Raw genomic sequence first — 26089 nt, forward strand, 5'->3', positions numbered from 1 at the left:
ATATTTTCTGTCACTTTTCTTTTGCCTTTCTTTTGTAATTGGGAATACTTCTCATTCAGTGTATAAATACTGAGTGAAATGTGCTCTGTGTAAGCTGGGGGAGACATGTCAATCTTCTTGAAGATATGCACATATTCTAGACGAGATTCAGAATCGATATGTCTTTGAGACACATAGGCTGCTCCTATTCGTCTACAAATACCTGTTCTGAAAAGATCTTACCCTCTAGACTCTTCACCATCTTTGTAGCCCTCATTTGCTGCTTTTTAATACTTTTAATGCCTGTTCTGAACAGAAACAGAAACGTATAGGAAACAGTGTGCTAGTATTTGCTCCAAAGTTATACTTTACCACAAACATGAGAAAGAACTTCCTAACTGTGGGGGTGACAGAACACTGGAACAAGCTACCCAGAGAAGCTATGGAGTCTCCTTCTCTGGAGATATTTCAAGAACAACTGGGATACTTTCATGTGCAATGTACTGAAGGAATCTGCTTTAGCAGGGGTATTGGACTATATGATGTCCAGAGGTTCCTTCCAACCCCTGCAAATCTGTGATTTTATAATACTACTTGAATTTTATTATATGTTTCATAATCAGTATGAATAAGAGTAATTCAGTCACCAATTGCAGTTTATCTAACAGGTGTCAATATTTTCACAATCACAATATGCTTATACGCAGTTCTTAGCAGTTTGAATAAATGTATTTTAGAAATGCTTATAAATTCTTAGGTGTCGTGAACACCTCCCAGCACTTTGAGAGAACCACAAATATGTAAATTATGGTGTAAATTTGCTTTGCGGTTTATTTGTAGCTTTAAGTTTCTTAGAACTTTCAGCGTTCTTGGGAATAACCTGAAGTTGCTATCTCTGCTCTTCTGCAGTATAGTGCAGTGTGTCGGTATCAGGCTCTCCTTTTCCTGCCTTGTCTTCCTTTTTTCTTCTTTTTCTTTCTTTCTTTTTCTCTTTATTGCTTGCTCTACTATATTTCCTCCTTCCCGTTACTCTTCTTTCTGGTTTTACTTGGTGCATGTCTTGGTGTCAGGAGATAGATTTGGTAAAGTGGACTGACATCACAGCATATAATCTAGGAGCAGATATGACTAGGAAAGTAGACTTGTGCGCTTAAAACAAGTGCGCTTAAAACAAGGTTAGGTGTGGCAGAGAGTGGAGAGAGCTCAGGCCCTATTGACTCCAGTGCTACGATTTGGTGGCAGCCAGAAACGAGTATCTCACTTACACAAGCTATTGATGATATGGTGACAGGATCTTACAGCTTGCAAGGCAGCAGTTCCTGGCATCAGCTGAGTTCTTTCCAGCAAGTTCAGCCACTGATGTAGAAAAGAAAAATGCATACAATCTGACATATAATCCTTGTTAAGTTGCTGACCCTTGTGTCTGAGGGATGAGGGGAAACTATTTTCAATGTTAACATAGTTCTCTTTCCTGTAAGCAGTAATTCTTTGTCCACAGCCTTAAAAAAAGAAAAAAAGAAAAAAAGAAAAAAAGGAAAAAAAAAAAGGATGAAGACAGAAGGGGTTTAGTTTCATTTATCTGCATGAGAAGTCCTCTTTACAGATGATTGATTTCAGCAATGTCTGGGATGAATGTAACAATTATTTAATAATGTAAAGCCTTGAATTATATTCAGCTGATTATGTAGTGGGATTTTGCAGACAGGAAGAAGTTAATTATCCAAAGCTGGATGCACATCAAAATTAGGCTTATTAACTCATACATTTTAAGCTTGATAGCTCTAAAGTGGTAATGACCATACTTTTTTAATATCACTTGTGAGTATGTGCTGTGCTCTAAGAAGGTTCTTTTCCAGTCTGCTCAGGAAGCAACTTTTTGCCTGCTCATTAATCAGTTATGCTTTTCTTGAGAAAAGGAATGTAACTTGACGTATTTAGTAGCCTCAACGTTTACTCTGAAGAAAAAATGAGTTCTATGGGTAATAATCTTATGACTGTTTTTTTTTCCTCAAACCTAGTCAGAGTCAGTACAACCAGTACATTGTTAGTTTTCTTATTGGAAATAGCATAAAGTTATCTTGACAATATTTTGAAGAAACATAGAATTTTTTCATCATACTAAAGACTAGATGATTTGATTCCTGAACTGTAAAACAAAACTTGCAGATAAAATTATAGACCAATAAAGCTAATAAGCATTTCCTATGAACCCTGTACAGTGAAGATGTCTGAGGAATTAGATTTTCATCCACTGTTAGAAAAGTAAACATAAGTGTATGTTAATTCTAATTTCAATTTAAGTTAATATGAATTTGATATTGAGTTATTTAACAATTGGATTAAGCTGCAATTATCAAATTCTTCAGAACTCTGTTGACCTCTACTAACCTCTCTTGTTCATGTAGAAACTAAATCATCGGTACCATGAGTTTGTAACAATTTACTGGAAAACACATTGTCAGAAGAATTGTCTTAGAATCACAGGATCACAGAGTATCCTGGAAAGGACCCACAAAAATTGTCAATCCAACTTCTGGCTCTATACAGCACCACCCGAAATCCAGACCCACTATCTGAGAGCATTGTCCAAAATGCATCTTGAACTCTGGCAGCTCTGGGCCATGACCATTGTCCTGGGCAACCTGTTCCAGGGCCACCCTCTGGTAAATAATCTTTTCGTAACACCCAACCTGACTCTCTCCTGAAGGAAATTCTGATTTCACTGAAGTATTTCCCATTGTCTTTTGAAAGTTTTCATCTTCAGTTTTCCGAAAACAGGCTACCCAGCTGACTGAGAGCTAACCAGAATTTTTAAAAATTGTCACAGTGACAGAGACCTCCTATATTTTCAGCCTTTAAAAGCTGTTCATTTTTTACAGTCACTGCTTTTTCAGTTGCCATTGATTTTTGAAATATGTCAGTGTTGTTGAAACATAGATGACACCACTGGTGTCAAGTTATTTAGGACATGAAGCTGCAGTATAGCTGTGAAGTAAAATAGAAAAAGAAGAAAACAAGGACAGCTACTTTCTGCTTGATTGACTGACATCCACATGGCTTCAAAAGAAAGGAAACACAGCAAATCTGCTTCCTATTTGAGTCAAACCATAGTGCTAAAAATAAAACCAGAGATAACAGCAAGTAAGTTTTCTGAAAAGGGCTACAAGATACTGTTGAAAAGTCACTGAGAACATTGTGGCTCTGTCACATCTCTAATTATTAATAATGTGTTAAGTTTCCTAGTTAATTTATTTGAATTTACCTACTCCCATAAAGTATGTAAAAATCTGAGAGGACAACAGGAGGTACTTCTAACATCATGCTGCCCAACACTGTCATGGGAAGTGCTTCCTAGATCAGAGCTAACAACACAAGAATGACAGTTGTTAGTTTTGTCATCTTACTATAATACTGCTCATGGTACATTGGTAGCATGGTAGAGACAAATCCTGTACTAGCGTCTTCAGGTACACGTTTTTTCCTGCAAATACACAGTAATCAATATTTAAGTGGGATTGGACATGCATTTAAATGAAGGATTTTACTTTGTGAGCCAGATTGTGTGAAATTACTAGCTCCAGAACTTTAAAAATCTGTAAAATTTTCTTTTCTTTTCTTTTTTTTTTTTTCCTAGGGGCATCTGTTATTTTGCTAAGACTTATCATCAAGCAAAACTTTTTGTGTTCTCCACTAAGTGTGATTAACCATCTGGCAGCTGTCTGTAGGTCTATTTTCCCAAACTATAATTTCCTTCCAGGGCTAAAGCTAGTGGGATGACTAGGGGCCTCCATTGGCGTCTGCTTTTTTGTTATTTTAAAAAATTACTTCCAGTATTTCTGCCCAGTACTTAGCATCCTTATTTACTTTAGAGTATTTCCAGCAGATGGGGAGGAATGTTCCATTTTCCTCATATTCAGCACATTTCCAAAGAATGTTGATTTCTTTTTTTGGGGGCTATAATGGAACAAGATACCACTGGAATAGTATGTTTCATAATGGTTTTCTTTGGTGGCTGGGCTTCGTGATGATCCTAGAGATCTCTTAGATACCATTATTTTTCATCTTACCCTGTTTTGTTTCATCTATGCTGTAAAAGCAGAAGTATAGTCTGGAGTGCTATTTTCTGCTGAAGTACACCAAGTCTTTTTCACTACCTCTCACAGCTCTGCATTCATGAAAACCATGTTAACCATGTCTGACAATTTAGAAAACAAATAACTGTCCCAGGAGGAAGAAAATAGTGCTAACTTCAGTATAATAAGAATTGTTGAAAAAGGAAAATAAAACAGTGTTATCCCTTTTTTTCCTCCTGGTTTGGAAGAATGCCAAATTTGTGTGCTACGGAGATTAGAGAAGTTTTACATTATTAAGACCAACTATATGTTTTAGCTATATACATGATCAGGATTTCACACTCTGATACAATGCATAAGATTTATATTCTAAGTACATGAATCGTTATACCTGGAAGGCTGAGGAGCACTCTTATGAAATGAGTAAAGACAAGATTTTTAAGAGCATATTATCTTACTTAAGCTATGTTGTGTGAGCAGTAAGTGCTTTGTTTTTAGTTGAGTTAAATATTTGACACTGAAATGGCTTGCTGTTAAGGGGACTGGTTGAGAATAGTATTGTACTTACTATTACTATGTGGTAATAGTGAAGGTCAAGAAAAAGAAAAACTGCTCCTATATTTTCTGTGGCCCATTCTCAGGTTTTATCTAGGTGACATTATTTTAATGAATGTTCTCAGCAGCCAAATTACTACATTTTAGAAGCAAAACTCACCTCCTAGTTTTATTTTTTTAATTTTTTTTTTTCCAACTAATTCATTCAGATCATATATGATATCAGTTTTGAATACACTGAAGTCACTGTAGTTAAGAAATCCCTCACAAGGGTTTCTGATTCTGTGGTAAGAGAGGCAAGATGTTAGCTGTATGGATAGACTATTGTTTTGCAGGCATACAGCATAAGCTTAAGCATTAGTGAACAAAGTCCAAGGAGGGATCCTGGGAATAGATTGTTCTGGGTTCTGGGTTGCAACATAGGCTGAAGCTGTTTCAGGACTATGTGCTGGAGGAGTGGGTGTAGAAGGTTTTGCAGTCCTCAGGGAGCTCATGATTTGGCAGGTGAATTCCCCCTTTACAGACATGCCTGTACTCCTGGCATCTTGCCTGTTCTTCTGGTTTGAAAACGGGGGGGTGAATTTTTATGTATAAAGTACCTCTGTCTAAGTTCACCTTAAATAGTTACTAAGCAGCTGCCACACTTTTTAGCTGGCCTTAAGCCTCAAAGCATGTGACAGACAACCCCTTAAAAAAAAACAAAAACAAAACAACAACAAAAAAACCCAAAGAACAACACACCCTATATATGTTTTTGTTTTTGTGTTTTTAAAAAATTTAATATAAACACTTGCACTACATAGGATATATTGTTCAGATGCAAGTTAGAGTTTCCTAAAGAGGAGGAGAAATATTTGGTGAAATGGATATTTGCCTTTCTCTTTTCATTTTCTACATCAAATCTTTATAAGTTTGTTCATGCTGATTATAGCTTTTCCTCTCCTTGTAATGCTTTCATCTAATACACGTATGTAAGCCTTGCTGCATGTAAAACTAAGGAGTTTCTTCTTCAGTCTCTGACAGCTGCTGGAAAAACAATACTCATCAAGAGAAGAATAAAAAAAAGAGGAAAGAAAAAAGGTTACGACCTGTCCACGTATTAATAAAGAATCACAGACTAGCTGTACCCATACAAAAACTCCAGCAGTTACTATATATCCACCTCTTTGGGTATTCATATCTTCCTCCTTCAATTCAGTTCCTGCAGGAGGCAACCGTTTCAAGTCAGCTGCTATATAGAGATATATGGGCAGAGAAACCTCTTTCTTTGCACTACTCATCTAGTCATTAGAAGAGCAAAGTTCCTTAGGTCTGCATAAAGCTTAAAAGACTGCAGGCATCATCTCCTAGATGCCTCAAAATATCTGAACATTTGTTTAAAGCTTGATGTAAAATATTTAATCAATCATTTGGACACATTAAATAGTTACTAACTAAATCACAAGCTATAAAAGTTGCAATTTAAATGAGCAGTAATATAAATGAGTTCTCAATATTGAAAATAAGTGATGCAACTTCAAGGGAACTAAGGATGAGACTGCTGTCATAGAATCACAGAATTGTAGGGGTTGGAAGGGACCTCTAGAGATCATCGAGACCAACCCCCCTGCCAAAGCAGGTTCCCTACACCAGGTCGCACAGGTAGGCGTCCAGGCAAGACTTGAATATCTCCAGAGAAGGAGACTCCACAACCTCCCCACGCAGCCTGTTCAGTGCTCCGTTACCCTCACCGCAAAGAAGTTCTTACGCACATTCGTGAGAAACTTCCTATGCTGCAGCTTATGTCTGTTTCCCCTTGTCCTTTCTCCACGTACCACTGAAAAGAGACTGGCCTCACCGCTATGGCCGCCACACCTCAGATATTTATAAACCTGGATCAGGTCCCCTCTCAGTCTTTTTTTCTCAAGGCTAAACAGACCCAGTTCACTTAGCCTTTCTTCATAGGGGAGATGCTCCAGGCCCTTCACCATCTTTGTGGTCCTCCGCTGGACTCTTTCCAAGAGATCCCTGTCTTTTTTGTACTGGGGAGCCCAGAACTGGACACAGTACTCCAGATGAGGCCTTATTAGGGCAGAGTAGAGGGGGAGGATCACCTCCCTCAACCTGCTGGACACGCTCTTCTTAATGCACCCCAGAATGCCATTGGCCTTTTTGGCCACGAGGGCACACTGCTGGCTCATGGCCAACCTGTCGTCCACCAGGACGCCCAAGTCCCTCCCTGCAGAGCTCCTCTCCAGCAGCTCATTCCCCAGCCTGTATTGGTGCATGCAATTATTCCTCCCTAGGTGTAAGACCCTACACTTGCTTTTGTTGAACCTCATCCAGTTTCTTACTGCCCAGCTCTCCAGCCTGTCCAGGTCTCGCTGAATGGCAGCACAGCCTTCAGGCGTGTCAGCCAATCCTCCCAACTTCGTATCATCAGCAAACTTGCTGAGGGTGGCCACTATCCCCTCATCAAGGTCATTGATGAAGATGTTGAACAAGACCGGACCCAGCACAGACCCCTGGGGGACACCGTTGGTTACAGGTCTCCAGCCAGACTCTGCACCACCACCGACGACCCTCTGCGCTCTGCCAGTCAGCCAGTTCTCAACCCACCTCACTGTCCACTTGTCTATCCCACACTTCCTCAGCTTTGTTATAAGGATGTTGTGGGAGACAGTATCAAATGCCTTTCTAAAATCAAGGTAGACTACATCTACCGCTCTTCCCCCATCCACCCAGCATGTGACAGCATCATAGAAGGCCACCAGGTTGGTTGAGCACAACCTCCCCTTGGTGAACCCAAGCTGACTACTCCTGATAACCTCCTTTTCTCCCAGTTGTCTGGAGATGGTATCCAGCACAAGCTGTTCCATCACCTTTCCAGAGACAGAGGTGAGGCTGACAGACCTATAATTACCTGGATCTTCCTTCTTGCCCTTTTTGAAGACCGGAGTGACATTGGCTATCCTCCAGTCTTCAGGGACCTCCACTGTTATCCAAGTCCTCTCAAAAATGATGGAGAGCGTTTCGGCAATGACCTCCGCCAGCTCCCTCAGCACACGTGGATGCACCCCATCAGGTCCCACGGACTTGTGGACCTTAGTACTGCCTAGGTGCTCACGCACGTCCTCTTTCCTGACTAAAGGGAAGTCTCCCATTCCCCAGACCCTCTCACTAACCTCCAGGGTGTGGGAAACCTGCGGGAGAGCCTTTTCACTGAAGACGGAAGTAAAGAAGGCATTCAGTATCTCTGCCTTCTCAGCATCCCTCATTACCAGAACCCCCCCCCTCACTTAGTAAGGGGCCCACATTCTCTCTAGTTTTCTTTTTGCTGTTAACATACTTGAAGAAGCTTTTTTTATTATCCTTTTTCACTTTATCCAGATTCAATTCCAGGCGGGCTTTAGCCTTTCTCGTTGCATCCCTGCAGGCCCTGACTACATTCCTATATTCTTCTCAAGTGGTCAGACCCTTTTTCCACATTTCATGGACCTTCTTCTTTCCTTTAAGCTTGTGCATGAGCTCCTTGCTCATCCACACAGGTCTCCTGCCACCTTTTCCCGATTTCTTGCTCACAGGGACGCACCGATCCTGAGCTTGGAAGAAGAGCTGTTTAAATGCTGACCAGCTCTCAGAGGCCCCCTTACCTTCTAACACCCGAGCCCACGGGATAGCTCCAAGTAGGTCCCGGAAGAGATCGAAGTTGGCTCTCCTAAAGTCCAGGGTAGCAATCCTACTTACTGCTTTGCTTCTTCCACTTAGGATCTTGAACACCACCATCTCATGATCACTACAACCCAAACTGCCCCCAACCTTTACTTCCTTAACAAGTCCATCCCTGTTGGTGAGAATAAGGTCCAGTAACACCCCTCCCTGCGTCGGTTTCTTCACCACCTGCATCAGAAAGTTGATTATAATTTTGTCTCATCTTCCTAATATCATAGACAAATAGATTTCTTAGACCTGTAGAGATTAGAGTGAAATCCAAGGTCTGATTGACTTAGTGTCACATCTGGAAATAAACTGAAAAGAGTGTAACTTCTTGTTAGGACAGTTCCATTTGAAAAAAATAAAAGGTCACAGATGATATGTAGATATGTTTCGGACTTTCCTTGTGCCACTGGAAAGTCTTTTGGACTCAGCTGGGATCACAGAAACCCCAACTGAGGAAGAATAGAAGGATCCTTGTGATTATTACGGCCTAACCCAAAGACATGATAATAAGATCTCTTCTATGAAGAACTGAATCTGATTTGTTTTGCATTGTCTCTGCAGTAAACACACATCTCTTACAGAAAAACAAAATAAAATCTATTTCTTTTTACCTCAGGAGGACAGGAATGTTTTAAAGAAAGGTGTTTTAGAATTCTCAAGTTCTAAGGTAAATATTTAGAAAAATGCTTAAGATGTTTTTTAATACTAAAAAAAAAAAAAAAAAAAAAGCATCTGGAGACTCTTGTGACATTAAAAATACGGGTTCTGAAAAGCTTGCTCCCTAATCTGTGGTATGGTTTTCAGTCAAAACACAGCATCCCAGGAGCTCTACAAATGCTCTTTCATAATTGACTGGAACCTCTGAAAGTCAGCTCAGATTGGCCCAGTGTGCCCATGCGATGACTTCACAGTTCCCCTGTGCAAGAATTCAAACAACTGTAGTTTTCAATTGGCCTTACTATGTCTGCGGTACACCAAATGCAGTCTTTTGTTTTAGTGATTATATTTAAACATGTGGCTTCTAGAAAGAGTGATGGGAATGATGTAAGGGGTCAGAGATCTGTAGGAGGATTAAAAAGCGCTCTGTTAAAAAATCCCTTGAAAGGCTGAGCGTGTAACTGTTGCAAGAAGGTGGCTAGATAGAAGCTGTGTTGTATGAGGAAAATCACTGGTTTTTTCTTAGTTAATGTACATTGCTGGCATATTTGGAGGAATACAGGCTGTAACCAGTAATTTAAAAATAGCTAATACTTAGGGAAAACCTAAGGAATTACGCTTATATGATGGTTATATTTTATCCGCTGCTAAAATGTAGCCCCATTTACAGTGACTGCTAAAAGGGGCTGATTGGCATTACAAGAGTTATATGGATTTGTGTTAATAGAGACTGCATGCATAGTACTTACTTTGGAAATATGTGCAACGTATGCAAAATACTGATAAAGTCCTACATTCAGAATAAAATGAGAATAAAAATCAAGTAGAAAGGACTTTAGTCTTATTTGGAAGACCTTGTTAAATTGCCAAGATGATACAAAGGGTTTCAGTCTACATAAGAAGCAAAAGAGAGTGTTACAACCAGAGGTAAAAGAAAGAGAATGCAGATCTTTCATTTGAATGGTTTCATCACAGTATCATTTAAAGCACCAATTATTTCATTTCTGAATGCTGTCTCTGAAATATCACAAAAGAAAATGCAGTGGGAATAAAGTTATTGATCTTTGTGATTATTATACCAGTTGTATGGAGAAATGAGTAATTTTTATAACATACCATGAACAAATGTTCTTTCTAATTCATGGATACCAGCAATAGGTGACTTGGTCTTCTTTCCTCTTTCTCCAGAGTAATACAGTGAATACTGGACTGTCAGCCCCAAATTTAATATTTTTCTTTTATAGCTATGGAGCTGAAATGATGAGGTAAAAGAGAACAACATTCTCCACTAGTCTGTAATCTTCATTTTGATTACCATAGTGACCAAGACTAGGGGATGTTGGCAAGGGAATAACACAATTTTCAATTACAAATTGCAAGTAGGCATTATATTTTAAGTTTCAGAAAGATTCTAACAAAATGCATGGCTATGTCAAGAAACCAAACCAGATATCCTTGCTGTATGATTTTAACTAAATTGTTTCATTTCAGTGTTGCTGTTACATTTTTTACTCTGTGTTTAATCTGCTTATTTCAATTCCAAATTTGGAGTTTGCAGGATCTATTTTTTCTGATGTATTATCACTGCAGGAAGCATGAGATTTAAATCTTCATTGGAATTCCAGGTGCTACTTTGGCATAAGTAAATGAATTACACACAATTTAATAAGCAGTCACATTTCACATATAACAGATGGGCTTTAGTTCAATTAGAATCTAATGGAACATGAATGAATAGCAAAAGATTTGCCTGCAGCATGGGAGAGCATGGTTGCAGTGTGATGCAACTAACTTCTGCCGCAAGTTGTATTTCCAGTTTTGCTGACGGCAAAGTGAAAGAATATTTTGCATAATGGAATTCAGTCTTGTTTTGTTTTTTGTTTGTTTGTTTTGTTTTGCTGTTTAAGCTAGTAGTAAGCAGCCCTAAAGAGTTTCTTTTTTTCACAAATCCCAACAGAAGTTAGTGTCATATGCCCTGCTGCTCTGTGACATTCCACTCTCTCAGAAACTTATTTATAGGCAGCTGTCTTAAAATCTTACTAAAGACTATTAAGATCTTAATTTAAATTGGATAAGTATTGCCAGAAAAAGTCAAAACTGTCAACACAGTCTGTCAATATTTAACACAGCTGTATGAGTCTTAACTGTTCACATACACATAGACCACATTCCTGAGGTAGTAACTCAGCCAGCTTTGCTGTGCTGGTGAGTATGAAAAGTTGTAAATAGGGACTTTAAATTTCATTTGTAGAAAATACAAAGGCAAGAGAGATCTTTATGGAAGAAAGAGCTGAAACAAAGGAGAACATATCCCAGAATGCTTAACCACAAGCATTGAGCAGTAAGGCTAAGACGAGTTTCCCTATAGAGTTACTAAAAACAAGAGCAAGGAAACCTGAAGAATTGGTTATGTGAAGAAAGTGGCCTGAAATCCACAAGAAAATGAAGACTCACTGTCATTGTGACTCTAGTAAAGAGAAGGATTAAAATTATCTGGCTCTGCCAGATTCTCGTCAACTTTTTTGAATGTTGAAGCTGGAATGTTATGTTGGTTGTTTCTTTGCATGCATAAACACAACCTTCTGTATATTCTTGGAAAATAATTAGATAAAGTTAGAAACCATGCTATTTATACACTTCTAGTGAATATAATTTTTTTATTTATTTGCTAGTTACTTAGGATTCAATAGTTACTTACACAACTACTGTGGAGATCTCCTTGAATCTCTTGGTTTAGCCGAAAATACATAGTGAGCCTCATCTTAGGAATATCTTACCTTGCAGTTGTTCCTTAATATCTGTCTCCCCCAGCAAAATCTTTCCACAATGCCTCTGTCTATCCACATGGGTACACAGAACTCAACACATCATTATCTTTGTTTCCATTTTGTTGCTATACTGTTCTGTTGTGCTGAACTAGGCACTACTATTTCCACTTTGAAAAGGGTGGGAGTGGTAAGTGTAAGCCTCAGGAAGCAAGTTCTAAAAAGTGAGGTTAAAAAGCATTTATATTACAAATGCACTGAAAAATTTACTGAAATAAGTGTAATTAAAGTGATATCTTCATAGAGCAAACAATATTTTCGGAGTACACAACAAGTCTGAATGGGTACATTCTTTATCAACAGTCCTGGTCAACTGGAGAAGTCCCAGAAAGCTAGAGGCTTGTCAGTGTATGCCTTAAATGGGAAGGATCAGAAAGAGAATCCAAAGAACAGGTTTGTCAGCCTGACCTCAGTTTTCAGGGAAGGTTGTGGAGCATATCATTTTGAGTGTGATCACACAACATATGCAGGACAACCAGGAGATCAGGCCTAGCAATCACAGGCTCATGAAAGGCAGGTCCTGCTAGACCAATATTCTATGGGCAGGTGACCCACCTAGTGGATGAGGGAAAGGCTGTAGATGTAATCTGCTCAGACTTTAGCAAAGCCTTTGATGCTGTCTCCAACAGTATTCTCCTGGGGAAGCTGGCAGTCTTGGTTTGGACAGGTATACTCTTTGCTGGATAAAAAACTGTCTGGATAGCCAGGTCCAGAGAGTGATGGTGAACACAGTTAAACCAAGCTGATCACTGGTCACATGTGGTGTTCTCCAGGGGTCAGTAATGGGACCTGTCCTGTTTAATATCTTTACCGATGATCTGAATGAGGGGGTTGAGTCCACCCTCAGTAAGTTTGCAGATGATACCAAGTTGGGACTTGGTCTTCCTCAGAGGGATCTGAGGATTGATGGGCAGAGGCCAATTGTAGGTCCTTCACTTCTGTCATAACAACCCCATGCATCACTACTTGGAGCAGAGAGTCTGAAAAGCTGCACAGAGGAAATGGATCTGGGGGGGTCAACAACTGTCAGAACATGAGTCAGCAGTGTACTCAGATGGTCAAGAAGGCCAGTGGCATTCTGACTTGTATCCTTACTCCAGAAATAGTGTAGCCAGCAGGACCAGGGAAATGGTTGCCTATAATTAGCATTGATGAGGATGTACCTCAAGTACCACGTTAAATTCTGGGCTCCTCATTACAGAAAAAACATGGAGGCTCTGAAGCATGTCCAGAGAAGGGCAACAAAGCTGGTGGAGGGACTGGAACAATAAAGAGTATCTGAGGGATCGGGGATTGTTTAGTCTGGAGAAGAGAAGGCTCAGGGAAGAGGTTATTACTCTCTACAACTACCTGAAAAGAGATTGGAGCAAGGTGGAGGTTGACCTCTTCTTCCAGGTAATAGTGACATGACGAGAGATAATGGCTTGAAATTGAGCCAGGGCAGGTTCATGTTGGATATTAGGAAAAACTTCTTCTCAGAAAAGGTTGTGTGGAACAGGCTGTCCAGGGAGATGGTGGAGTCATTGTCCCTGGAGATGTTCAAGAAATGTGTAGATGTGGCTCTGAGAGACAGAATTTAGTGGGCACGGTGGTAATAGATTGATGGTTGGACTGGATGATCTTAGAGTTCTTTTTCAACCTTAATGATTCTATTATTCCATGATCTGAAGTAGCTGGTTTTATTTTCCTAGAGTTTTAACACACAGCTCACACTTCTTACCAGAAACCTACCCCAGGCCAAAGCAATCAACTGAAAACAACAGAAAAACAGCAACACAACTGAAAAAATACTGAACCCAACTAATAAACTGTCAAAAAATCAAACAACAACAAAAAACAATCAAAACATCAAGTATTCTTATTCACTGTTTTCTTACTCACTGTACAGACAATACTACACAATCTAGAGGACTTTCTCAGTATGATTGGGTAATCAGTTTGAAAATGAGTGACTGATTGTTTTAAAAACAATGTCTGGACAAATTTATGCCATTACTTTGAGATGGTACCCCCATACCAGAATGTACTGGGTATAATTACAACCAATTGATATTATGACATTTGACCTTGTTTTGAGAGTCCATAAAGTATAATTATGGAGGCTTATTAAGCCTCTCGTTACTTTGTGTTGATGGCATTGAAGAGTTAATACTGATCATCTGACCAAGTGCGTAACATTTGAACAGCTGGAGGATCAGTGCTGACTACTTTCAAGGACTTCCCATAAACACAACCGAAAAAAAAGGAGTTATCTTGAGGAGAAGTCAGGCTCTTGAAGAAGTCCAGATGACTGCCAAATCAAAAAGGTCACTGGGGTGCTTTCCTCTCTGAAAAATCTTTCTTGAGCTGAGCTATGATTTCTGTTATGAAAATATACTTAAAAACAGCTTCAAAGTTGGTTTCTCAGACTAACTGTTGGGTAGAGATTGTTGGAAGATGTTCTTGAAAGGAAGTAGTTCACACCTGTAGCAGCATTTATTTGAAGGCCCTAAATAAGCAGAACATTTTGACACAGATTTCTGACACATCTCAGCTGCAGACAGCTGATGGATTTTTTTTCTCTGAAGAATATTTGAAGTAGAAAAGTCTACTTCATTGTCTTACATAGTACACTGTGTTTAGGCATAGCAACCAACAGAAACAACATTCTCTTGTATGGAATGCAAAATCTGTTATGCTTCCTCAGACTATGAACTTGGAGAAAACACATGAATATGAGAATTCCCTTGTTGATCTTGCAAAGTTAGGATCAAAATATAAGTAGAGCTTGTACACATTTAATAGCATATTCAAAGGAGACCATTAATAAGTGAAGAATGGTGCAGAGAGGAAGGTCTACAGGATTTATTCACATTTTAAATTAGTGTAAGTTAAGTCATCATTTGAAACAATTTATACTTGTTAATTTTAACTAGCCCAATTGTTGAACATAACCCAATGGCTGGGTTACTAAATTAGGATTATGGGTTTTAGAAGTATTAAACAAGGTAGTTATGGCAATGTGGATTTTATTTCCATAGCTGCATGTTTCTGTATGGCACAGTAATACACGTTGATTTTCAATATTGATGCTGGCTGAAAGAATGCTTGTAAGAACACCCTCAATATCATCAACACACAGTTGTTTGAGTTGATGATTTTTGTTTAGATCACAGAAGACAGTTCTAAGCATTGCTAAATAAGCTTTTTAATTTTTAAAGACAAGTCAAATAAAACAGCAAAGAAACTCGTGATTTAGATTTTACTGCAGAAATTTTCCAGCCGTTACAACAGGCAAACATGACTACACCCTCCTCCTCAGCTCTTTCCTATGGTTAAGCTGTAAATACAGATCTGCATTCCTGAGTGCTGGTCATGCACCATTGTGTCTGGGTGAAAATGATGTGCCGAGATACTTACCAAGTGATGATGCCCAGAAAAGGTTGTGCTGACTTTGTGTGCCATATTTGGTGTCTCTCCATGGGCATTTATCAGAAGGCAGCAGCACTTAGATTTGGATCAGCTAAAGAGTGTGAAACAAAACATTATTTGTGAGAACCATTGCAGTGTTAATAGTTATTGCTCATTATTGTGGAAAAGCTGTGCGTATTAGGTGATGAGTTCAGGCAGAGTTCACAAAACCTGTCAGAAGAGCAGCTGAAAGAAGCTTGGTAGATATTAACTTGTATAATCTCTTTTCTATTGTTTGGTGAAACTGTGACTCCAAAATATCTGTTTGTGTTATTTCATTCTCCAAGGACATCAAAGATACAAAAGAAGGGCTGATCTTGGCTAGCAGCTAATTTATCCAGAGCAGCTCTAAGCTTCTCCTAGTCCAGACAGTTATCACAAAATGTAACTGCTGTGAAGAAGATTATCATCTAATCTTCCTGAAAATTAAGGCTCTTTCTCAATCCTGTACTACTGCTCTGAGGCTGTGGTTTCTGGCTAGGATCCCCAGCCCTGCACGAACAGTCCATAGCCATGGGTAATGCTGCTTTTCAAACTGTCAGTGACAGCACTGTCACTACTACACGTCCCTCAGCAGGAGTTTTGCAGCTGAGCTGCCTCGGCTGACTAGTCAGGGTGGCTTTTGGCCAAGTACAAGCATAGACCAGTGGCCAGGATCTAGTTTCAGACTCTGATTCTCTGCACTGTGTACTGAGAGGAGCCATGTGCATTGTGTAATTTCCTCATATGTAACATTAGGATGTTATTATTTACTGGCTTAGTGGGAAAATGGCAGTGATGGAATGGCTACTTACTGCCAAATGCTAAATTTCACTAGACCATATAACAAGCCCTCCAGTTTGCTACAAGATCTCTGTGAATTCTGGAAAACAGGTACTATCCCCATATAAAAACTCAGAGGAGAATAAAGCCTCCATGAGAGCAGACTGTCTTCCTATTTATCACCTTACCACTGAGCACCAGAAGAATGCAAAGCTGGTGGGCGCTTGCTTTTTCCATTTAGATAAGGAGCTTACACCAGTTTCTGCAACAACTTTAGAGTCTGTTCTTGATGCTTGTCAGAGGTGTGCTGATCTGACATTTTAAAAAGTAATGGTGAAAACTGACGGCAATAGATCTGACAGTATCAGTGAACAAAATTTTCATACGAAAAATAACTTAGGAAGTATTTCTTGCTGTTGTAAACCAAGAGACTGAGGACCTCACAATTAACCAGTTAAGAACTTGCTATTTGGATTCTTAAGGACTGCTCTGAGGAAAGTAGTAATGTAGCTTAAGTACTGACACATTGATCTTTTTATTATTTCTGAAAATAAATATTTTGAACTTTACATCAGGAACAGTAGAGAAGAGGCTTCACCTGCACTTTTACAAAGCTCATAACTGCAGCATTTGGCAGAGTGTACAGTAGGCATGTATGTAAGAGTGAAAACAAGAAAACCTAATGTAAATTCATTGGGCATTAAAAAAAAAGAAAATCCTACCAACCTGTATAGAAGGAAGTAGATAAACACAAAGACCCCATTGCTCCTTACAACCTATGCTGCTGAAAATTCTCTAGATTTCTGAGTGGAAATTTTCATGCATACTAATTATCTTGAATTCATGAATGTGTGTCTCCTGAAGAAACCTAAGCAATGGCAAATCAGAAGCTTTCATAAAATATGCCTTGGAACCCACAGTGCAAATAAGATCTCAATGTTATTTACAGGGAAATCAATCTTTTAAAAATATTTAGCAGAAAGAAAAAGACTGCAGGGACAGCGACAAACTTCAAGTGGCTTTAGTCTGTAGTTTCTAAGATGTAATGAAAAGACACCCATATCAACAGTGGAAAGGCAATCTTTCTGAGTGAGATTGTAACCTAGTGAATTGTGAAAAAACAGACTCTTTAACAGAAAAGGCCAAGCACAAAAATATTTTAAGACATTCAAGTATTAAAATTCTCAAGACCATCCACGCCTTTCCTGATAAATACCCTACACAGGATGTCTTGGATACAGAGCAGGAGGGTGAATGAACATTTAAGAAGCTCCAGATTCCCAGATCAGAATAAAGTACTGTTATCCGGTGTTAGGAGTGGGACAGAATGGGAGACAGAATCTCCTTATGGATTAATTCATCATTTTAAGAATTTAGTGAAGTTGTTCTCAGTCACAAATCTCTGCCTTGTTTCCCAGAGCCTACTACAAATGGTCACAGAAATAGAACATGACTGGCAAATTTTAGAAATAGAAGATGTTACCCATACCACTGCATACTTAGTATATATAGGTTTAGCATTTCTTATTATTACAATTTATATTTCTAAAATTTGGTGGTTGGAAGGTTATAATCCGAGTATCTTTAGAGAACCACTAATAGTGCTGAAAAGTCAGCAGGAGGCTATGCCAGGTAAGTATCTGCAAACACTAGACTCAGTAGTAATAGCTTCAGAAGACAGGCCTTGACAGCATTGGCTAGAAAGAAGGGATGGACTTGGATTTTACTTCTTGGCTAATGGCTGCTGCTTCACATCAGGTACTTCTCAGTGCTTTTGGTTAGAATTGACTTTGATGTTGAATACCTTACAATTTTAACTGCTTTGCTTGAGCTTTTCCACCAACAGAGATAACACAAGAAAATCTCTATTTATTCTGAAACCTAAACCAAGGAACATAGGAAAATCTTATGAATGTTATGAGAGAAAAAAAAGCTTTCAAAATACAAAGTCACAATAACATGCTGTTGCAATACTTCTGTCTTCTTCAAAATTGTTACTATAGAGCAGATGTAGTGTAAGAGGTTTAATGAGAGAGTATGATCAAATTATGGAGAAGATTATTATAGTTATCAAAAATCATTTGAAAGACTGCACAGTCACTGGTCACCGCCAACAAAAGTTCACAAGGGAGAAGTCTTGTTTAATTCAGTTTCCTTTTATGACAGGGCTAACCACCTAGTTGACCAAGAGAAGTCAGTTGACGTAATTTTTTCAGATTTCAGGAAAGCTTTTGATACTATTCCTCACAGCATCCTTCTGGACAAAATGTTCAGCATACAGCTAGACAAACACAAAATGGGATGGGTGAGCAATTGGCTGATGAGGTTACATCAGCCTGGCAGTCAGTCATTAGTGGGGTTCTGTATTTTAGGGCCAGTTCTCTTTAACATTTTCATAACTAACTTGTATATTAGACTAGAAAGTACACTAAATAACTTTTAACATGATGCTAAATTGGGATGAGCTGTTGATTCCCTCAAAGGGCAGAGAGGCCCTGCAGAGGAAATAAACAACCCCATGAGTTTCAACAAAAGCAAGTGTCAAATTCTGCACCTGGGGCAGGGCAATCTGGATGTATATACAGGCTGGAGAAGAAGAGGCTGGAGAGCAGCCTGATAGAAAGGGATCTGCAGGCACTGTTTGATGGCAAATTGAATGTGAGGCAGCAGTGTGCCCTGGCAGCCCAAAGGGCCAGCTGTACCCTGGGGTGCCCCAGGCCCAGCACTGCCAGCAGGCAAAGGGAGGGGCTGTCCCCTCTGCTCTGTGCTGTGTGGCTTCTCCTACAGCACTGGGTGTGGTTTGGGTGCCACAATATAAGGAGTACATAAAGCAATAAGAGAGTGTCCAAAGGAGAGCTACAAAGCTGGTGAAGGATCTGGAAGACAAGGTGTGTGAGGAGTGGCTGAATCTCCTGGGTTTGTTCAGCCCAGAGCAGAGGAGCTGAGGGGAGGCCTGATGGCAGCGGCAGCTCCTGACAGGGAGCGGAGGGCAGCGCTGAGCTCTGCTCTGTGTGACAGCGACAGGGCCCGAGGGAACGGCACGGAGCTGTGCCAGGGGAGGGGCAGCTGGGGGGTGGGGGACAGGGTCTGCACCAGAGGGCGGTCGGACCCTGGAATAGGCTGCACAGGGCAATGGTCACAGCCCCGAGCTGCCGGAGTTCAAAGAGCATTTCGACAGCGCTCTCAGACGTGGGGTTTGGATTTTGAGTGGTGCTGTGTGGAGCCTGCAGTTGGGCTCAGTGGTACTTGTGTGTTCCTTCCAACTGAGGATATTTTGTGATTCTATGATTCCATGATTAGATGAGCTCTTACAGCCTTTTTAGAATTGTCTGAAAGGTTGCTATTCTTTTTTGCTCGAAAGTGGTAATGATACTTTTGATGCTTTGCAGTAAAAAGTATATAGATTGTGCAGATTTACCTTTGGTGATGATAAATGAGTACAAATCTCCAGTTGTGGCAGGAGTAGAGGTTTTTAAAACACCTTGTTAGAACTGAGTTTTAGACGATATAGCTTACACTTTAGGTACTTATACTGAAGGATTGGCCTTTTCATCACATACCCTGTTCATTGGTAGAATAAATTGTGAAAGATCTCCATACTATTGTACATTTTTTTGTTTTATTTTGAAATAATGAAACAGTGTAAACCTCCTTCACAATTTTCTGGAAGGGTGCAACACTGCATTCAGAATTAATCTATACGTAAATTGTCCACTGGAATAATGTCAATGCTGTTTTCAAAAGCATTTTCAAATTTTACTCATATTAATGATACGTGGTAGGTACAACATGTTCCAGTAAGGAAGTGTATTATGTTTTGGTCAGAAAATGTATGCTGTATGTATATTTATTTTCATAACCCTCTGTGCCAAGCCAAACTCCCCAGACGACCAAGTACTGCAACACTAAGAATTAACATTCAACTAGTGCCACAAGAGAGTGTGTTAGAGATGTTTAATCCCCACGCAGAGGGAAAACATCTCTGTTATTACCTACTGACCAGATATTTCTTGGTAATTGCTAATCAGCTGTCTTAGTCTTGTTTTTATCTATCCTGCCATTATTGTTCAGGAAAAGAGCAAGAGGTCAATATAGCTTAAGTAGGTATTGGTTCATTTATTATCTTCTGTGCAGTGTACTGCAGTGAACACTTCACATTCCTCTGAAGGTGAAAGACTTAATACTGTTTGACAAGTTTATTTACCACGGAACTTGGAACTTGGTTACCTAAGCACAAAGACAAACATAACCTATGGTGAGAACATTTTGGAGAATAACTTTCAGTGCTTTCTTAAAGCATTATTTTTTAAAAAGATCTATATTTGGTAAACTGTGAACCACCACTTTACTAATGCTTTAGAGAAGAAATGCTTTAGAAAAGTGACCTGGATCTTGGCTCCAATTACTACATATTTAAGATTGTTCAGGGAAATACTGCAGTCTAAAGGCAATTAGTTTTTCATTCCTTTCCTGAGAAAAGAGTTTATTTTGTGTGTTAATGACCCAGGGGAAAACATCACTTCTTCCCAGAAAAGAAGTGGGATATGATAGAAAAAAACAAACAAACCAGCTAGCAGATGTCTCTTACTATCTGTTAGCACAAGTTGATTGTGTAGATAAGAGGCAGTGCTACTCTGTTTCTTGCTTCAAGTGATTGTATCTGAAGTTCTGCATTTTTTGAGGAACTTCTTTTGAAAGATAGCGTTAACCTTGATCAAAAATAGTTCCTTATTCAGGTTTGTCCACACATGTTACATTAACAATAATGTGTATATTGCCTACAGTGACATTTAGGATTAATACAGAGCTTACTTGCTGTCATTCAGTGCTGTGTGAACAATCTCTTCCTTCTTATCATTTCAGTCTTCACCAAAACCATCTGCTCTGTGCCACTGATTTTTCAGCTTTGACAGTGCCCTAAGTCTTGCACTGAAATTTGAGTATTCTACAACGTTTTAATGTGACTTATGTACCACTTGCCTCTCGTGTGAGGTGCCAGAGGGATGTATAAAGAGGCTGGAGTCAGAATGGAGAGTTTGAGGGTAGCAGCTGATGGGCTTCCCAGGCAGAGAAATATAGGGGCACTGGAGAGGAGTGCAGCTCAGATAGAGGACCTGTGGAACGGGCACCAGTCTGCACGAGCAGCTCTGGACTTTCCAGTGAAGTTGGACTGAGGCTGGTCATGTGAAAACACGCCAGATTTTTCCTTTGACAGGGCATGCTTTTGTCATGCAGTATTTTTTCCATCTAGCCTCGGGGATTAGGTTGCCTGTCAGGCACAAACACACAAGCTTTTTACTCCTATGGATTTCAGAAAGAAGCTAGATGCATACGTCTCTTTGCTACTTTAATTTGACACTTAGAAATAAATAAAACATCATATTATTTTTGTGTAAAAATTATCTTTTCTCTTTTTGTTGCTTCATAACAGCTGTTGTGCTTTTTACTTTCTGGAACTGCCCATAATAACCACCAGCCATTCTGCTTACACTCATTACCTGAAGGCATTTGAAAGCTAGAGAGACATGATTATCTCCTCTTTCATGCTAGGCTTGTCTTTTACAGTGACACAGCAAAAGAAACATTTGCACAGATAATAAAATGTTTATCTAGAGACAGACCACATTCTGGTTGGAGCTCCTGTTACAGGACAGATTTACTAGCAACAGTGATACAGAATGGGTGATAAAACGGGACTCCCCCCTTGTGCAGCCCACACTATTCTTTCCCCAGTTGTATTTGGTTGGTCCTCAACCAAACCAACAACCTCTTCTGTAATCAAAATTGGAGAAGCCTTCTGGGTAACAGCAGCAATATTTAGATAAGAATTCTGAGAAGAGAAGGCAGGTGTCTTTGATGGCCTTTAGGAGAAGACAGCCTTGTGAAATGTTTAGTCAAAGACACTTGCCATAGCTCTTGAACTAAACAGCTGACTATTTGGATTTTCTTCAGTTTTGGGGATCAAAGCACTAAAGTGATGCCTAATAACGCAGTACCATACAATCTGTTTCAAGAAAACAGCAGTGAACAACTGCATTTTTGTAACCGAGGAACATTAAATATTAAAAGAAAGATGTGTCAATCTGTCAGTGCAAAGTACAGTTTTGAGTAGAATGTGCTATAGCCCTGTCTATCCCACAAGGATTTGTATTTCATTGTACTTTTCTGGCTTGTAGAAGTCACAAAACTCACAAACTTGAAATGTAGAAAATATGTGAGAAATAAAAAGTCAAAAAAAGTTTGTTAAAACTTCCTTTTATTTTGAGATTTTTGTTTTAATCTTAAAAAGCTAATTTTGATAGCACACAGCTTCAGAATCAGCATCTTTACAAAATGTAGAGAATCCCCATCAATTTGTGTTTCTTTAATTTTGAAATGTAAATCACACAGAAAATCTTACTCTTTCTTCCATTTTTCATTGGAGGATTTAACAGTGAAGTGATGCAACAATATTGCATGTTATAAGGATTCCATTCACAAAATAGATTTACGGCACATTAAATACTTAGTATTCCCATCTGAAATGAAAACTATAATGAGAATGCCTATATAAATACACTGTGCAGCTTTTATTATGTGCTATCCTTTCTTTTCTTTGCTGTTGTTCATTTACACTCCAGCTTACAAGAGCATCATTGGCACAAATTAATGAGTTTTTACTATATATTTATCTTGTAACAAGCTGAGATATATTTCAGCTGAAGGGTTTGAGGCTGATGCAATGAGTTAATTTTCAGTGTCGGTGTTGGTGAGGAGTTTTTCAAGCTGTTCTGCCGGGTTGGATCTCTTTTGGCTTGGGATTGCAGGTAGGACACGGGTTGGTTTCAGAGGCTCTTCTGATAGATTAGGTAAGAAAGAATATAGCAGATGATTGTGAGAATGTCCTCTTTTCTGAGATCTGGAGGATGGCACTGGTGGGAGAACAACTGCTCCAGTCCTTAGGGAATTTAAAGGCAGGGATATAAACTTCTTAGCACCCTGAGGTGGTAGATGAGCTACAGAAGAGGAAAAAAAAAAAAAAAAAAGAGAAAGAAAGCGCAGAAGGTGAGAAGTGGGACATTTTTATAAATGCTATGTTTGCTTTTTCTTATGTGTACTTAGACCTGCTTGTCTTGTGTATACTTAGACCTGCTTTTGAAAGAAGTGATAAAAATGGAGTGAAAAATTCCTACGGCCTTTCAGGTTTTATGTTAAGCTGAAAAAAAGAATTCTAGTCTCAGGAGATTCACTTATCAATACAACCAAAAAAGTTCTGATGTTTACTTTTGATAAACATGGAATCTACTGTTTGAAGGACATTTGTTGTGGATAGATATATTTTCTTCTGAAAACAGGCTGCCTGAAACAGAACTGTTTTATAGTGATATATTAGTTTTAACAAAGCTTTTGTGGGAGGATGCTTTATTTTTTCAAGAGAAATTGCAGAAAAAAATTGTAGGGGGATGAAATGGACACTTGGCACGCTGTGTGGGTTTCTTAGGTACAGTCAGTCATGAATGTAGGACTAAATAAATATATGCTCTGCATGTCACAGGCCGCAAAAGCAGCCTAATACTCTCAGCGTACTTAAGACTCATACTGAAACATGAGAGCCACAACTATTATGTGTTTCGTGTATTACAGGAGTCATGGAAGAAGACGCGGATTTAGAGCATGTGTAACTTTCACCTTACAATCAGCACTCTAACAGTGTATGCCTTCTCTAAATTCATGTCCTCAAGCTCCTTCATTCAGGCAACTTGTTAACTTATTTCACAAGTTTTTAAAAGGAGAATTCAAAACCTTAATAATAGACCTATTTTTCTCCACATTTGACTTTATTTTATTCTCTTTAATTTAAACATTCATTGCTTTTTTGTTTGTTTTTCATTCTGACCATGTAATGAGTTTCCAACACGAGTTAATACCATCCCTATTTTGATCACAGTTTCTTCCTTGCTATTCTTCACATTAATATTTTCCTGATCACTGCCTCAATCCATCAGCAATTTCCTTCCATCTTCATCTGTCATACAAGAGGCTATTAATGTTTGCATCTGAGATGTTCTATTCTTCGTTTCATCCTAATAGTAATAGCAGCTTTCAGGAAGTTACTTTGTTTCTCTATCTTTTTTGGTGACTTCATCCTTTGAAATAAGCCACAAATATTTCCTAGCACTTAGGTATTCAAAGCCATTCTGTGATTGGTATCACACTTGTTTCCTGATTCTTAACATGCAGAAAGAATTTCACTATTAAGCAAAAAATGACTTTTTCAGCCTTGTTCATACAGAAATTTTCCTGGTGCAAGTAGAAGGAGATTCTACAGAAGTTTCATAGGAGTCTTGTGTAATTCCAGAGAAACTTCTGAAGTTAATAGTGACTTAAAATATTTTAAAAGAGGTTTAAATGAACAAATTTTTATTAGAAATTACAGGCCACATCATCAATTGGTGTGAAATGGGTAACTACTGCAGTCAATGCACCTATGGTAAGATGGACCTTATGAGTTAATTTTAATCTTAAAATTTCCCCTAAGCAAATGAAACCTTTAATACACTTGAGAAACTTACAGACAGAATAATGGATGGAGTGTCTTATGTGCTGTAAATTAAAAAGACAAGAAAACAGGACATAAGAGATTACAGATAAATTAACATAACTTTTCTACCTAAAAACTTTCCATGCTAGATGTTTCTCAGAAGTAAGTCTTTGAACATATGAAGTCAAACTTCTCACTGTTCATCAAGAAATGTTGTAAAGACTCACCGGGACATTGGCACAGAGGATGCAGGAGAAGTGAGAAATTATGTAATTTTAACAAGGAAGAAACACTGACTTTGCCAGAAGTTTTCAGAATTAGAAAAAGATGCATCCTTTAGACCTGTTGAAAAAGGCTCTTGAGGCGAGAAGAGCTTTACAGTGTAAAATTGCCTGGATAAATTGGAGAAATAGCAAGGAATTCAGATAGTGAAATTCAGCAAAGGAATATGCAAAATACTTTAGTTAGGACATTTAAGACCAACAAATGAAAAAAACCCCAACCCTAAACCACCAAATCAGCAGGAAAAATGGAAATAATTGGCTAGATAAGCAGCAATAGCACAGCTAACAGGATGCAGTCTGTGCTCAAGTCAAAAAATACTCTGCGAAATTTCAAACAGAAACTCTGAACCTTCCACGCCTCAGTAAAGAGGAAGCACAAAAGCCTTGTCATGCAAGCACTTCTGTGCCTATAGGTTTATCGAGTATATAGTTGAGAAATCAGAAATTTACCTCGTTGAAGGCATGTCTTCAGAGGGCACTGGAAAAATTTTGCATCTACAAATTTTTGCACTGTACACCTAGGTCACCCTGAAAGTAATGCCTCCTATTTATTTCCATATAAACTACAATGGATATAAACAGCACAATAATGCTATTTTATAGAGCAAGTTTTTAGCTTCAAAACACTCTTTTTCAACATAGTAACCACCATTATCTATGCATTTTCACCTGAGATGAAAAGGAGCCTGCGTGGAGTGCTTATAAAAATCAACAACAGTGGAGATGCCAGCTGTTTCACAACTGCTGCAATCTCATCGTTGCTAGGACAATGCTGCACATGCAGCCATTTTTCATTGGCCTGAAAAGATGGAGGTCAGAAGGCACCAAATCTGGACTATACAGTGGATGTGGTAGGACACTTCAGCCAAGACTGGAAATGTGATCCACATTCTTCACACTGGTGTGGGGCCTGGCATTATTGTCTTGCAAAGAAAGGTTGTCTTCTTTGGCTTGATTCTGAAAGCTCAGCCTTCAGCTCAGTCAACTTCACGATGTAGCAATCAGAGTTGATGTTTGACTGAGTTTTCAGGAAATCCATAAGGCCCAGCCCTTTCCTAGCCCAAAAGGCAGGGCACATCTCTTTACATGCTGAGGCTTGTGTCCTTCTTTTCAGTGGAGTATTTGTGTATTCTCATTCCTTCGACTGCTATCTTCAGTCTGACTTGTGGTGGTGACATCACACCTCATCGCTGGTAATCGCGTTGAAGCAGATATTCAGCTCTACATACAGTTTCCTAGTTGTAATCTGCTGCTTTGTGTGAATGAGCTGATCATGATGGCTGT

The 26089-nt window shown here is 39.0% G+C and overlaps 1 protein-coding gene and 1 long non-coding RNA gene across 3 annotated transcripts in view; one reads left to right on the plus strand and one right to left on the minus strand.

Moving 5' to 3' along the window:
* Positions 1 to 26089, plus strand: part of LOC146542145 (uncharacterized) — a 38995-nt gene that overhangs the window by 9373 nt on the left and 3533 nt on the right. The gene's annotated exons all lie outside the window — the stretch shown is intronic.
* Positions 22239 to 26089, minus strand: part of ANKRD55 (ankyrin repeat domain 55) — a 51774-nt gene continuing 47923 nt past the window's right edge. For both annotated transcript variants that reach the window (XM_085213909.1, XM_010725432.3), the window contains exon 11: positions 22239 to 22995. In XM_085213909.1, the coding sequence (XP_085070035.1) occupies positions 22727 to 22995 (269 nt within the window). In that variant the 3' untranslated portion in view covers positions 22239 to 22726. The remainder of the gene's footprint in view (positions 22996 to 26089) is intronic.

Source organism: Meleagris gallopavo, chromosome Z (genome assembly GCF_905368555.1).
Source record: "Meleagris gallopavo chromosome Z, MGAL_WU_HG_1.1, whole genome shotgun sequence".
Classification (NCBI taxonomy): domain Eukaryota; kingdom Metazoa; phylum Chordata; class Aves; order Galliformes; family Phasianidae; genus Meleagris; species Meleagris gallopavo.